Below are 14,058 nucleotides of genomic sequence, written 5' to 3'. Positions count from 1 at the left end.
TCACAGTGTAGCTGGTGCCATTGTCCGTATTAAACATTGAGTCCACAAGAACATTCAGGTTCAGTATCAGCTGCTTTGGCTGTGACTGGAGTAAAAAGTGTAAAGAAAGATTATTTACGGTGAAGGATACTCGTTGCTTTGGCTGTGACTAGAGTAGAACTAGTGACTTCTCATAGTTACTGGGGATGGGGAACATTATTATCCGATTATCAATGAGAGACTAAGAGGGACTGTCTATAATGAACCTCCCCTCTAAGAGTCTCTGTGTGATCCTCTATTTACATGGGACTGCCTATTCCGAGGATGTCTCCATAGAGCGGCCGCCCCCCACACATCTCAGGTAGGGAGGGGGGGGGGGGTCCGTTACTCAGTTAATGTGTATCAGATTAACCCTTAGGAATGTAACAATGTATCCAGTGTGTGTCAGGGGGAGGGGTGTATCACACATGAGAGGCTTAGATACAGCGGAGCTCTGTAATGTGAGGAGTGCGGGCGGGGGCGTGTCCTGTACCTGTCACCCTGCCCCTCCTCCAGGTAACAGGAAATACACCTGTAACCAGTGTCACCTGTACACAGGTATCTGATGTCACACTGGACATGGAGGGCTGCGCCGCCCTGCGCTGTGCCCTGCTCTGTGCCACCCTGCTGCTCTTATACACAGGTAAGTGACTGTATATGGAGGTCTGTGCCATCCTGCTGCTCTTATACACAGGTAAGTGACTGTATATGGAGGGCTGTGCCACCCTGCTGCTCTTATACACAGGTAAGTGACTATATATGGAGGGCTGTGCCATCCTGCTGCTCTTATACACAGGTAAGTGACTGTATATGGAGGGCTGTGCCATCCTGCTGCTCATATACACAGGTAAGTGACTGTATATGGAGGGCTGTGCCATCCTGCTGCTCTTATACACAGGTAAGTGACTGTATATGGAGGGCTGTGCCACCCTGCTGCTCATATACACAGGTAAGTGACTGTATATGGAGGGCTGTGCCACCCTGCTGCTCATATACACAGGTAAGTGACTGTATATGGAGGGCTATCCTATCTATCTCCTATATATCTCTTATATCTATCTATCTGTCTATCTCCTATCTATCTATCTATCTATCTATCTATCTATCTATCTCCTATCTATCTATCTATCTCCCATCTATCTATCTCCCTATCTATCTATCTATCTATCTATCTCCTATGTATCTATCTATCTCCTATCTATCCATCTATCTATCTCCTATGTATCTATCTATCTCCTATCTATCCATCTATCTATCTCCTATCTATCTCATATCTATCTATCTATCTATCTATCTCCTATCTATCCATCTATCTATCTCCTATGTATCTATCTATCTCCTATCTATCCATCTATCTATCTCATATCTATCTATCTATCTATCTATCTATCTATCTATCCATCTATCCATCTATCTATCTCCTATCTATCCATCTATCTATCTCCTATCTATCTCATATCTATCTATCTCCTATCTATCTATCTATCTATCTATCTATCTATCTATCCATCCATCTCCTATCTATCTATCTATCTATCTATCTATCTATCTATCTATCTATCTATCTCCTATCTATCTCCTATCTATCTATCTCCTATCTATCTATCTATCTATCTCCTATCTATCTATCTATCTCCTATCTATCTATCTATCTATCTATCTATCTATCTATCTATCTCCTATCTATCTATCTATCTATCTATCTATCTATCTATCTATCTCCTATCTATCTATCTCCTATCTATCTATCTATCTATCTATCTATCTCCTATCTATCTATCTATCTCCTATCTATCTATCTCCTATCTATCTATCTATCTATCTCCTATCTATCTATCTATCTATCTCCTATCTATCTATCTATCTATCTATCTATCTATCTATCTATCTATATCCTATCTATCTATCTATCTATCTATCTATCTATCTATCTATCTATCTATATCCTATCTATCTATCTCCTATCTATCTCCTATCTATCTATCTATCTATCTATCTCCTATCTATCTATCTATCTATCTATCTCCCCTCAGTTCAGTAGTGTTGATGATTTTACAGTACCCAAGGACTATAAAAGTTTTATGGCTCCTCACGTCAGACTCTTTCTTATCAATCACATTTATTGGAGGGAGCGGTTTGGGGGAAAGGGTGATGAAGAATGTGACTGGCATGAGGATGTATGCAGTCCTGGGGACAGGGCTCTGTGATGATCCTGTCACCTTATGGCCCCTGCCAGGTTTTCCCCTGGCTATCGGCTCCTCTAGGGTTGGGCCTGACCCTCCTGTTTTCCATTCCAGCCTGACATTTCTCAGAACCCCCAGCCCCCCTTGGTGCTTTCTATGGACAGCTTTTAATACTAGTATTTTTAGGCACTTTCCATGATTTCCTACTTTTGGGTAACTGCCCATAATTTCCATGACTTCCAACTTCCTGATGAAGTAAAGAGGGGCAAATGTTGTATAACCTTCCTTTAAAATATGTTAATTAGACTTTTTGGGTTGTTTTATGCATTGTTTGAAATTTTTTTAATGCACAACCAGGAGTTTGCTACATTTCAGGAATCCTGGTTTGTTCCATGTCTCCATGTAGCGTAGGCACTAGATTTACCATTTAAATTGTTCCTAAAAAATTTGGAAAAATACCCCCAAAGAAAACAAAAAAAATAATGGGCACACTATTCCTGCTTGAAGATAAATCAACCCCATATATCTTAGATATGGCACCGGTTGACATTTTGGTGTTCATTATTTTACAAAATGGGACACACAATCCCCAAATTTATGAACACATTACATAATTGTTGATGATGAAAACCATTCAATAAAATTTAGTCAATAGACGGGGGGCCAACAACCATTTTTCTCCACTCTCGCCACCCACTGAAAAAAAAAATAACTCAAATGAGTGGTATCAGTTATATGGGACCCCCAATGAGTCACAGGTATCCCAAAATGATGTCATCCAAAAAATTCAAGTAATCTCACAAAAAACAAGTCTTTAAAAAAAGTAGCTGTAGCTTGACAGGATGTTACACTGTGCTGGAGCACTTTCCCTGAGGGAACAGTTTAACAGCCTGTGAAGCTACAGCATGGAAGGGCTATGGTAACACCCCAGAGCTCTTCAGGCTCATTAGCATAATTATAAAAGTTGATTTTAGAAGGTGGCCATGGATAATAAATATAAGAAGCTACCACAGTCCGGTGCCTAGAGCTATTAGTAATGTCCCTGGTTTATCAGGATGGATTTGTGTTGCACTGCTCTTTTTTCCAGCTTTTTTAGATATGTGATACAGTGGGGAAAATAAGTATTTGATACATTTAAAAATGATACAATGTGATTCTACAATACATATTACAGACTTCTCCACATTTGTAAAAATGTGCAAAATTAACAGTGTATCAAATACTCAATTCCCTCACTGCACAGTATGTGCTAAAATAATCTCCATTCTTTGTGTAGGACACGGAATTGTACTTATTTCCCCCCTAAAGCCACCTCCGCACCATGGAAAGATGTGAAGGGGTGCATCGGAGTGGGCAACACGGGGCGTTTTCTCCCTGCTCCAGCAACCTAGCTATATAGGCCCTCTGCCCCAGCCAGTAGTGATATATCAGATTATGTTTAGTGAGTTCTCCCATGCTGACATCAGATGTGTAGAGACACTCGGGCAGATTTACTTACCCGGTCCATTCGCGATCCAGCGGCGCGTTCTCTGCGGTGGATTCGGGTCCGGCCGGGATTCACTAAGGTAGTTCCTCCGCCGTCCACCAGGTGTCGCTGCTGCACTGAAAAGCATCGGAACGCACTGGAGTTCACCGAGCCGAGCTGAGTGAAGGTAAGTGCAAGCTCCGCGACAGATTTTTTTTAAAAAATGCGGCGGTTTTTCCGAATCCGTTGGGTTTTCGTTCGGCCACGCCCCCCCCGATTTCCGTCGCATGCATGCCAGCACCGATGCGCCACAATCCGATCGCGTGCGCCAAAATCCCGGGGCAAATCAGGGGAAATCGGGAAAAAGCGAATCGGGCCCTTAGTAAATGACCCCCACTATTTTTAAGTGGCAGGTCCTGCTTTGCAACAAACAACTGCGTCCCTGATGCCGCCCCCCCATCTTTCTGCAGATGGTGCTGCCTGAGGCAAGTGGCTCAACTTGCCCCATAGCTGGTGCACCCCTGGTTATAGTGCATTTCTACGCCAGGTAGGAGCTGGTATACAATTGTACAACAGCGCCACAGGATACATCAGATTGCTGGAGCTTCTCCATAGATCTGTTGCGTCGGGGCTTACACCATATGTTGGCGCACGATGTGCCAGCGTGTGAACGTTTCCCCTGAAGTCTCATGGAGCAGCACATGCAGAAAACTGATGGGTGAAAGCACTGAAAGGCCGACCTGGCCCTACCAATCCATAGATATTGATAAAGCAGTGCTCCCAAAAGGATTTGTATTACCACCAAATCTAGACTACAGCATTTCACTCTCTAGAAGGAATTTTCAAGCACTTGAAGTGCTGCTTCATTGGGGTTTAGAGATAATAGTTCCTGAAAACAGCAGGATGAGAATTCAGTGCCTCTTTTGCTGGTGTATATACTGTATACTGTACTGGATAGTAAAGAACTGCTCTTAGCTAAAACAAAATAGAAAGGGTCAACAAAAAATATTTTATATGTATCTATCTCTCTGTCTCTGACTGTCTCTCTGTCTCTGACTATCTGATGGTCACTGTCTCTATCTGTCTCTGACTTTCTCTGTCTCGACTGTCTCTGTGTCTCTCCCTCTCCATCTCTCTTTTACTGTCCCTATATACATAAGCGTCTTATACTCATTGTCTATAGTAACCAATCACAGCTCAGAGCTCATATTAATGACCTGAGGCAAAACAACAACCAATCACAGCTCAGCTACCAACTGCCACAGGAGCAGCAGACAATGGCTCCTGTGTATGGTGGTTATATGGCGGGATGAAAATTTGGACTCCAAACTGAGTCTATGATGTTAACCGAGTCACAGAGAGCGGCTGTGCAAAATTTGGTGATTGTAAATGCGATGGTCCAGATTCCTTTAGAGGACCCACATGCATACATACACACACATACATACATATACACATACATACATACATACAGAGTTATATATTAGATATATACATTAGCTCCTTGTTACCAGTTACTACTGTTACCCTCTGTTATCTTACTCTCCACAGGTCAGGAAGCCGCAGCTATAACTGTTGTCAGTAATTCCTCCGTTGATTTCCTGGTGGGAAGAAACATCAGTCTGTCCATCTCCTACACGTCCAATCAATATGCAGTCGTCACCTGGAATAAAGATGGGTCCATGTTGGTCACATGGTATAAGAACATCATTGCTTCATCTCCTACATTGCAAGGAAGAGCGGATATTATTGGGAATGGATCCCTCCTCATATATAACAGCACCAAGAGTGACAGCGGGAATTACAGCGTCAGTGTGGCGCCGCCTGGCGATCTTACAGGATCACTGAGTTTTAGGGTCAATATTTACGGTGAGTCCAGAAAAGAGTTAATTACGGGGATTCTTTTATTTTAAATAAGGAAAGATCAGTCACAACTTTCTAATATATCCATGCTTCAAATCCTCAGCATTTTTCCAGGGATATTTACATCTGAACATTTGCATTTAATTTAATTCATCTGCCATATACAAACATTTCTTCAATTGCATATTATTGAAAAATAAGTACTTTCCCAGTAATGTAGCCACGTTCTCTCTTAGAAAGGAGACGGCTGTCCTCGGATACGACCACCCCCACACCCTGGCATCAGTGGCCACACATGCGCTATTGATGCCCCCGACCACCTGGATTAAATATTCATTACCACAGGATGTCTGGGGGACATACAGTTAGTCTCAGACATTTCATTAACAAAAAAAAAAATTAGTTTCACACGTGGTCGTATCCATGGACAGCAATTATATTTCTAAGGGCCAACATGATTCCATTTATAGGAAATAATCTTCACACAAGTACATTTTCTTTAGTAACATACAATTGAAAAAATGTTTGTATATGGCAGATGAATTAAATGTAAATGCCCACATGAGAATATCCCTTTAAGATCACTGCTTGCAGTCAGAGGATAGACACATTAGCACAGATCTATTATTATGGCTGCGCCAGTTTTCTGTCTGACTTTGAACTGAATAGAACGTCTTTGTATCTTGCACATGTGTTTATAAAGTGTCTGCAAATGTATCAACCCTTCGGCTGGGTTTAAACAGGGATTAGGCTCTGAATAAAAACATGTCGATTTACTGACAGCAAGCGGAGATGTTGAAGAAGGGAGGGGGGGATTTAGAACGCTGTGGATCATAATTGTTATACACACCTGCTTTAAAACGTCTTCATTGCCTTTGCCTCCATGACAACAGTCCCTGGCCTGTAATATAGCACATGGAAATAGCTACTCTTGGCTTCCTCTGTCCTATATTTTTGCTCTTGTGTCAGTTTTTTCTGTGGCTCTGGGATTGTATTCATGAACAGGACGAGCAGTACATATCGGTACAGATACATCATGTGACTTGTTACATTTTCCTCCTCAGACCCTGTGACTAATGTCTCGGTATCTCAGTCTCCGGCTGCGGTGGATGAGACTTCTCCTGCTGTTAACCTGAGCTGCAGCGCCTCCAGTGGTGGGATGACCTACACATGGATGAGGGAGGGACAATCACTAGTGATCAATGGCAGCTACGTAACACTGGATGGAGGTCGGATCCTACAGATCAATCATCCGAACAGAACTCACAGTGGGAACTACTCCTGCAACGTGTCCAACCCGGTCTCCTGGGGAGATGCAATGCGGTTCCTGAATATTTCATGTGAGTGGAGCCACCTGGGGACACAACAGGGTAAAACATTCCCCAACAACCTCTGCTGGCAGCTAGTGACAATGACAACGTTATAATAGGCAAAAAGTGTGAATCTTAATTTGTGGCTAGAATAACATGAAAGCAAAGATTAAACCTGAGATCCGAGACATTCTGATGTAAACATGTCCTCTTCTGCCAAGGGTTGTGGTGGAAACCTTGTGTACACCCAAATCACCATAACGTTCACGCAAATGTTCAAACAAAAACTTCTATATAGTGTGTATGCAACGTCCTCCCACCGGGGCCTGACCTAATGGCTTGGGGGCAGCTGGATTCCCCTTATACCTGAGTGGCTGGTTTGAGTGCAGCCTTGCGCTCGTCTGGGTCACCGTTGCTTGGTCCTGATGGAACAGAACTCATCCACAAAGGGCAGGTCTGGCAGGTGGATTCCAAGAGGGAGATGCCCCTGTTAGGTGGAAATAGTTTTCTCTGGGACACTCCTGGTGTATGCGTGTGTAAGGGATATGCAGGTAGATGGTAGAGGGGAGGCTATTGATTTTAGCGGCAGCCAGGGATCACACGCAGACAAGGGATATAAAACATCTACTCATGGTTCCTTTATTCCAGAACTCAAACACAGCAATGGCAACAGGTCAAGGTAACAGTCTAATCTGTCCAGGACCAAGTTAGCTGGTTGGGTAATGTCTGGCAAAGGATTCTCACAGCCCGGTTTATAAGCTTCAGTAGAGATTAGATGCTTGGGCAGCAATCCTAGGCAGGGCCTGTTAGGGATCAGAGTTGCAGCCGGCCTGATGTCTGCAAGCCGTTTGTCTGGTTACACCTCAAAAACTTATCTCCTCCATCTTATCTGGCACTAGTCTTGTCTGGAACTTTCCAGCTAGTAGGCGTTTTATGAACTTCCCCTTGAGGGCGCGTTCACACGTTGCGTTTTGACCTGCGTTTTCATTGCGTTTGAAACTCATATACAACAGCTGAGGAGAGGTGATTTGCCTAATTTCATCACTGTTAACGCATGCGTTAACAAAACGCATCGTAAACGCGATGTTAACGCATGCGTTAACAAAGCGTTAACACATGCGCTTTGTTAACGCATGCGTTAACATTGCGTTTACAAACGTAAACGGTAATGTAATTAGGCAAATTACCTCACATCAGTTGTTGTATATGCGTTCCAAACGCAATGAAAACGCAACCAAAACGCAACGTGTGAACGCGCCCTGAGGTGGAGTGTCCCGGACATCCAACCCTTGTCTTAAGGAATTAATACATCATTAAGAGAGTAGATATATTATGAAAGGTAACTTCATGTAAAAACCACTGCTCCATAATTTTTAATAAGTAGTGCAGACTCAGACTTTGTGACTTCATAGGATATTGAGTCCTGCACCCTATAGCAATTTCTTAATTATTCCTCAATGTTTTTGACCCTGCTCCATATTGCGCCACCCACCAGTGTTCCTGGAGAAGTCCAACACAGGGGGCATCAAAATAACTTTGTTATTCTCACTGGTGTACATGGGTTGGGGTGTTTATTAGGTGGGGGGAGGGTTGGGGTCATTCACAGGTGGTGCACATGGTATCCCACTCCTTATGTCTTCTCTGTTCCCTGCAGTCTCCGACCCTTCTACATCTTCGCTGAGTGGGGGCGCAATTGCTGGCATCGTGATTGGTGCGGTGGGAGGAGTCATTCTGCTCATCGCTCTCATCATCATTGTTGTCTTTTGTGTGCGGAAAAGACACAGAGGTGAGTCCACAAATTAACTAGATACATAATTTGTGTTACAAACTATACACCTATAATAAAAGGACTATGGGGCAGATTTACTAAGAGTAGCACAGTGGGGGTCATTTACTAAGGGCCCGATTCGCGTTTTCCCGACGTGTTACCTGAATATTTCCGATTTGCACCGATTTTCCATGAATTGCCCTGGGATTTTGACGCACGCGATCGGATTGTGGCGCATCGGCGCTGGCATGCACGCGACGGAAATCGGGGGGCGTGGCCGTACGAAAACCCGACGGATTCGGAAAAACCGCTGCATTTAAAAAAAAAAAAAAAAAGTGTCGCGGGACTCGCGCTTACCTTCACTCAGCCCGGCTTGGTGAAGATCAGTGCATTCCAGGGAACTTGGTGGACGTCGGGCGCAGGACCATCATGACTCACTGGAAGACCCGAACGCTCGTCCGAGAAGCCGCCGCTGGAACGCGAATGGACCGGGTAAGTAAATGTGCCCCAGTGTGTACTATGTGCAGTGATCTGTGTAGTGTGCAGGGGGCGCCAGATTCAGGATTTCTGGGGCATGTTCTGCATGAATCTGGTGCTACCTCCTCTGCTCCAACCGAGTGCACCACTTTTTTTTGGTGCACCTTTAACATGACTGCATGATCACTGTATCACTGCATGATAAATCTGGCGCACGGTCCAACTGAGCACCGGGATGCCCCCTGCAGTGCAGAAATTTGTGTTGCATGAAGAATAGTGCAGCCACAACACAAAAGGGTGCAAATGTGCGGACACTTCTTAAACACCTGTGTAAGCAGAAAAGAATGTGAAAAGTACGACAGAAAACTGGCACAAAGACTTTAGTAAATGTGCCCCAATGATTTTTAAAGGGCAAGTCCATACCCACCTGATTTACACAGCTCAGGTATTTTATCATAGCTTTTTTTATGTTTTATTTTAATTTTAGATGTCCCTGCCATCATCCATCAGGATAGAACACATATTTGCTCCTCTATTGTCCCCTGCTGTGCATTGAAGAGAGTTAAGGGGGCACTTACTTTACTCATGTGTTTCTCTCTTTAGCAGAAAGAGAGAAGAAGCCAGCCGCGCCACATAAAGACGCCATCCGCACGGTGAGATACCTACTCTCAGCTCTAAGAAGTAACTTACCTAGTTCAAAATCTCTGCTTGCTGTCAAAGAACAGAACCCCTCTTTCACATCCAGAAGAGACCTAACACCTCTAAAGCTAACGGTTCACTACATTTGTAACCTCTGTGAGATAATAATACAAATCTGATAATTTGTGACAATGGGGGTCATTTACTAAGGGCCCGAATCGCGTTTTCCCGACGTGTTACCCGAATATTTCCGACTTGCGCCGATTTCCCCTGTATTGCCCCGGGATTTTGGCGCACGCGATCGGACTGTGGCGCATCGGCGCCGGCATGCACGCGACTGAAATCGGGGGGCGTGGTCGAATGAAAACCCGATGGATTTGGAAAAACCGCTGCATTTTTAAAAAAAAAGTGTCGCGGGACTCCCGCTTACCTTCACCAGGAATAAGCTGGTGAACTTCAGTGCATTCCGGCGGGCCTCGGGGAACTTCAGCGCAGCAGCGCCACCTGGTGGACGTCGGAGGAACTACCTTAGTGAATCCTGGCCGGACCCGAATCCACCGCAGAGAACGCGCCGCTGGATCGTGAACGGACCGGGTAAGTAAATCTGCCCCAATGTGCATAGAATAGTCACATAGAATAATCCAGACTGGCAACAACTGTAGCAAAGTGTCTGCTGTGAGCAATTAGGTCACCATTGGTTTTTCTGTTTTAGGATAAGTGGCATATAAAAATGTTTCAATTTACTGAGGGCAAGCAGAGATATTACAAAATGTCTTTTGTGTAATTAATGTTTTATATTTATTGTATTTCCCTTATGACTCTAGGTATCAGGCACTACGCTATCCCCCGATGACCCGGCGTACTTCACCATGAATAACATCATGTACCGCAGCTCGTCCATCTCCATGGGCTCCTACATCATGGTGAGTTCATTACACTTTCCTTGCATGTTGTAGGATACAAGATCCAATAGACCACAAGTTCTGGGCTGTTTTCAAAAAGACTTCATCACCCCTTCCCTCATCTTTACCCCCAAATTTGATAGACATCCCCACCTTTATGTGCTGGCAAAGGCAACTAGGTGTATCCATTGCCCCTGTCACACTCATCCAGTTCTCACCTAGTCCTAGGATGGGAGATGTCTTCTCTATCTGTAGATATGATTCTATTCTCTTCATATTCTCTTTCTTCTCCATCTGGCCCAGACCACGATGATGAATTCTTCTGAGAGCTGCAGAGTTTACTTACTTTTGTAATACTAATAATTCCTTTATTTATACAGCGCACACAGATTACACAGCGCTGCACAGAACTTGTCAGATCAGTCCCTGTATCCATGGGGCTCATAATCTAATCACCTACCAGTATGTTTTTGGAGTGTGGGAGGAAACTGGAGGACCAGGAGGAAACCCACACAAACAACATACAAACTCTTTGCAGATGTTGACCTGAATGGGATTTGAACCCAGGACCCCAGCGCTGCAAGGCTGTAATGTTAACCACTGAGCCACTGTGCTGCCAACCCATTCTTATTATTTACAGCTACACAAATAGATCTAGGACCTACACCAAACCCTCTAACCAATCCCCAGGCCCTCTAAATATTACAGACCATTTGCAGACTCCATCATTAATAAGAAACATAGCCCAGATTCCACAATCCCCCAGAATATAAGGCCAAACGCCCAAAATAACTTTAGGCCAAAGATCGAAGACCTCTAAACATGGGACCTTCTAACCTTCACACAACTATGCACTTGTTGCCTTGTAGTTTTGTTCCAGTGCTCATGTGACCTTATAGGTACAGGACCTTTTACAGTAACAGGTCCTGCACAGGGTTGTGTCTTTAGCCGACTTCACATGTTTGTTGTTGTAAATGTTGTCCAGAAAAAAAATAAGTGTAACATTATTTTTGGTGTTTTTGCAGAATAATGGAGACAACACCTCAGATTATTTCCGAAATCCATCCCCCAACCCTCCACCAAACCCACCCAAAGTCAAGCACGCCACCCAGGTATAGAAGGAATGGAGGAAGGAGACCATCAATGGAGGCTGAAGACCAAACCTATGGACCACAGATGGAGCTTTCATGGTGGAGATCATCTCAGATCTAGGGACAGTTTACACATCTGATCTCCAGATGGACCAACATAGAACCGGACCTGAGGCTCCAGGATCTCTGTAGGGTCCTGGGGAATCTTTGGGAGCTGCCTCTTTTAGAGACCTATGAAGAGGACACTTATGATGGTTATGTCTCCATGAATGAAGACATGGAGGTCTTTGAGGATCTTAGCTATCTCCTAGGTGCTGGAGCTAGAGATATAGGAGAACCGTCAGCCACTGGGATCTCCATACATTCTGTACTTTGGTGCTGCAGGTTCTGTACATTAGGGACATTACACCTGGAGATTCCTGCATGGCAGCCCGGATCCCTGGAGAACATCTACCTGCTGCGTAGGTTGTGGCCAATGTCCCTTCTAAGCTACTCGACAGCAGGATTCCCTGAGCTTGTTTCCTTAAAGGGAACCTGTCAGCAGCTGTGACAATACAGACTGCAGACAGTGATATGTGTTTTCCCTGGAGAGATGTGTAATTAGATCTTTGTGTATATAGTTAGTAGCAGCAGGACTGTAAAATATGGATTTATATTCCAGGGTTGTAGCTTCTCTTAGTGCATTAAGGGCTTATCCTCACACTGCTGTGTTCTGTTCAGCCAGTGATATCTATTGTGTATAAGAAGCAGCAGGGCTGTGAAATATGGATTTATATTCCAGGTTTGTAGCTACTGCATTGAGGGCTTTTCCTCACACTGCTGTGCTCTGTTCAGCCAGTGATATATATTGTGTATAAGGAGCAGCAGGACTGTGATATATGGATTTATATTCCAGGGTTGTAGCTTCTCTAAGTGCATTAAGGGCTTATCCTCACACTGCTGTGCTCTGTGCAGCCAATGCTATCTATTGTGTATAAATAGCAGCAGGACTGTGAAATATGGATTTATATTCCAGGATTGTAGCTACTGCATTGAGGGCTATTCCTCACACTGCTGTGCTCTATTCAGCCAGTGATATCTATTGTGTATAAGGAGCAGCAGGGCTGTGAAATATGGATTTATATTCCAGGATTGTAGCTACTGCATTGAGGGCTATTCCTCACACTGCTGTGCTCTATTCAGCCAGTGATATCTATTGTGTATAAGGAGCAGCAGGGCTGTGAAATATGGATTTATATTCCAGGATTGTAGCTACTGCATTGAGGGCTATTCCTCACACTGCTGTACTCTATTCAGCCAGTGATATCTATTGTGTATAAGGAGCAGCAGGGCTGTGAAATATGGATTTATATTCCAGGGTTGTAGCTTCTCTAAGTGCATTGAGGGCTTATCCTCACACTGCTGTGCTCTGTTCAGCCAATGCTATCTATTGTGTATAAGGAGCAGCAGGACTGTGAAATATGGATTTTTATTCCAGGATTGTACAATGTTGTGTCTTCTTACACAGCTGTGCTCTGTGCTCCCTGCACACAGCCACTCCTCAGCCCCTGTGTACTGGATGAGTTCTGTAGTACTGAACCAGAAGCCTGTGAGAGCTTTTACTCAAAGCAGAGTACAAGATGAGTGAAGGGACTAAGGAACAGTTTAGGCAAAGAGCTGAGAGCACAGCAGTGTGAGGACACATGCATTCTGACAAGTTGTTGGATCCAGTCTGAGATCTGGATAATTACACCATTACATGCAAAAACAGTAATTTTTTTGTGAGGGTCAAAACTGTGAGAAACCCCCTCCCCCTTGATCTTAAGATTATAGATGGACTAAAGCCTAGATACAGGCAGGGCATGAATACAGGCTTCCCCCTGTGCAGTAATCATCTGTGTGTGCTGTTAGTAGCAGCAGGACTGTGACAGATAGATCTATTTTATAAAAGCTACAATCCATATAAATCCATCTATCACAGTCCTGCTGCTACTAAAGACATACACAAAGGTCTGATTACACATCTTTGCAGGGACAATACTCTGACCCAGAGCCCAGCATCCTACATCTACATGAATATCACCAAAAAGCATGACTGATACATTGTAACAAACCCTCAGTGTTATAAATGAAAAAATAGCACAAAGTCTATTTTTGGATATTTTACTATTCGGTCCCTCCAGGCCAATGCCAAACACTGGAGGAGCCGGGGCATTAACCCTTCATGTTACATACATGAGAAGAGAGTAATATATGACTATTTTACAGAAGTTTATGCAGATGATTATAAAATGTGACGTTTTGTAATTTGTATTTTTATAAAATATCCTGATGCCAAAATCTGTAGATTGTCTTCACTTCAA

At 43.8% G+C, this 14,058-nt stretch overlaps 1 protein-coding gene across 2 annotated transcripts; it reads left to right on the top strand.

Annotated features, from left to right (window-relative positions):
* The first annotated feature begins 545 nt into the window (after positions 1–545).
* On the top strand, positions 546–14,026 carry LOC140134574 (cell adhesion molecule CEACAM7-like). Of its 2 annotated transcripts, none has more exons than XM_072154983.1 (7): positions 546–661; positions 5,218–5,535; positions 6,594–6,869; positions 8,494–8,625; positions 9,691–9,737; positions 10,548–10,646; positions 11,651–14,026. In XM_072154983.1, the coding sequence occupies exons 1-7, from the start codon at positions 598–600 to the stop codon at positions 11,741–11,743; spliced, it is 1,029 nt and encodes a 342-aa protein (XP_072011084.1). In that variant the 5' UTR covers positions 546–597; the 3' UTR covers positions 11,744–14,026. The 2 variants fall into 2 exon arrangements, with proteins under 2 accessions (XP_072011084.1, XP_072011083.1); XM_072154982.1 differs by having other exon boundaries at positions 9,688–9,737.
* The last annotated feature ends 32 nt before the right edge of the window (positions 14,027–14,058 follow it).

Source organism: Engystomops pustulosus, chromosome 6 (genome assembly GCF_040894005.1).
Source record: "Engystomops pustulosus chromosome 6, aEngPut4.maternal, whole genome shotgun sequence".
Taxonomy (NCBI): Eukaryota; Metazoa; Chordata; class Amphibia; order Anura; family Leptodactylidae; genus Engystomops; species Engystomops pustulosus.
Note: the sequence above shows the minus strand (reverse complement) of the source record. Positions and strands in the feature narration are given on the sequence as shown.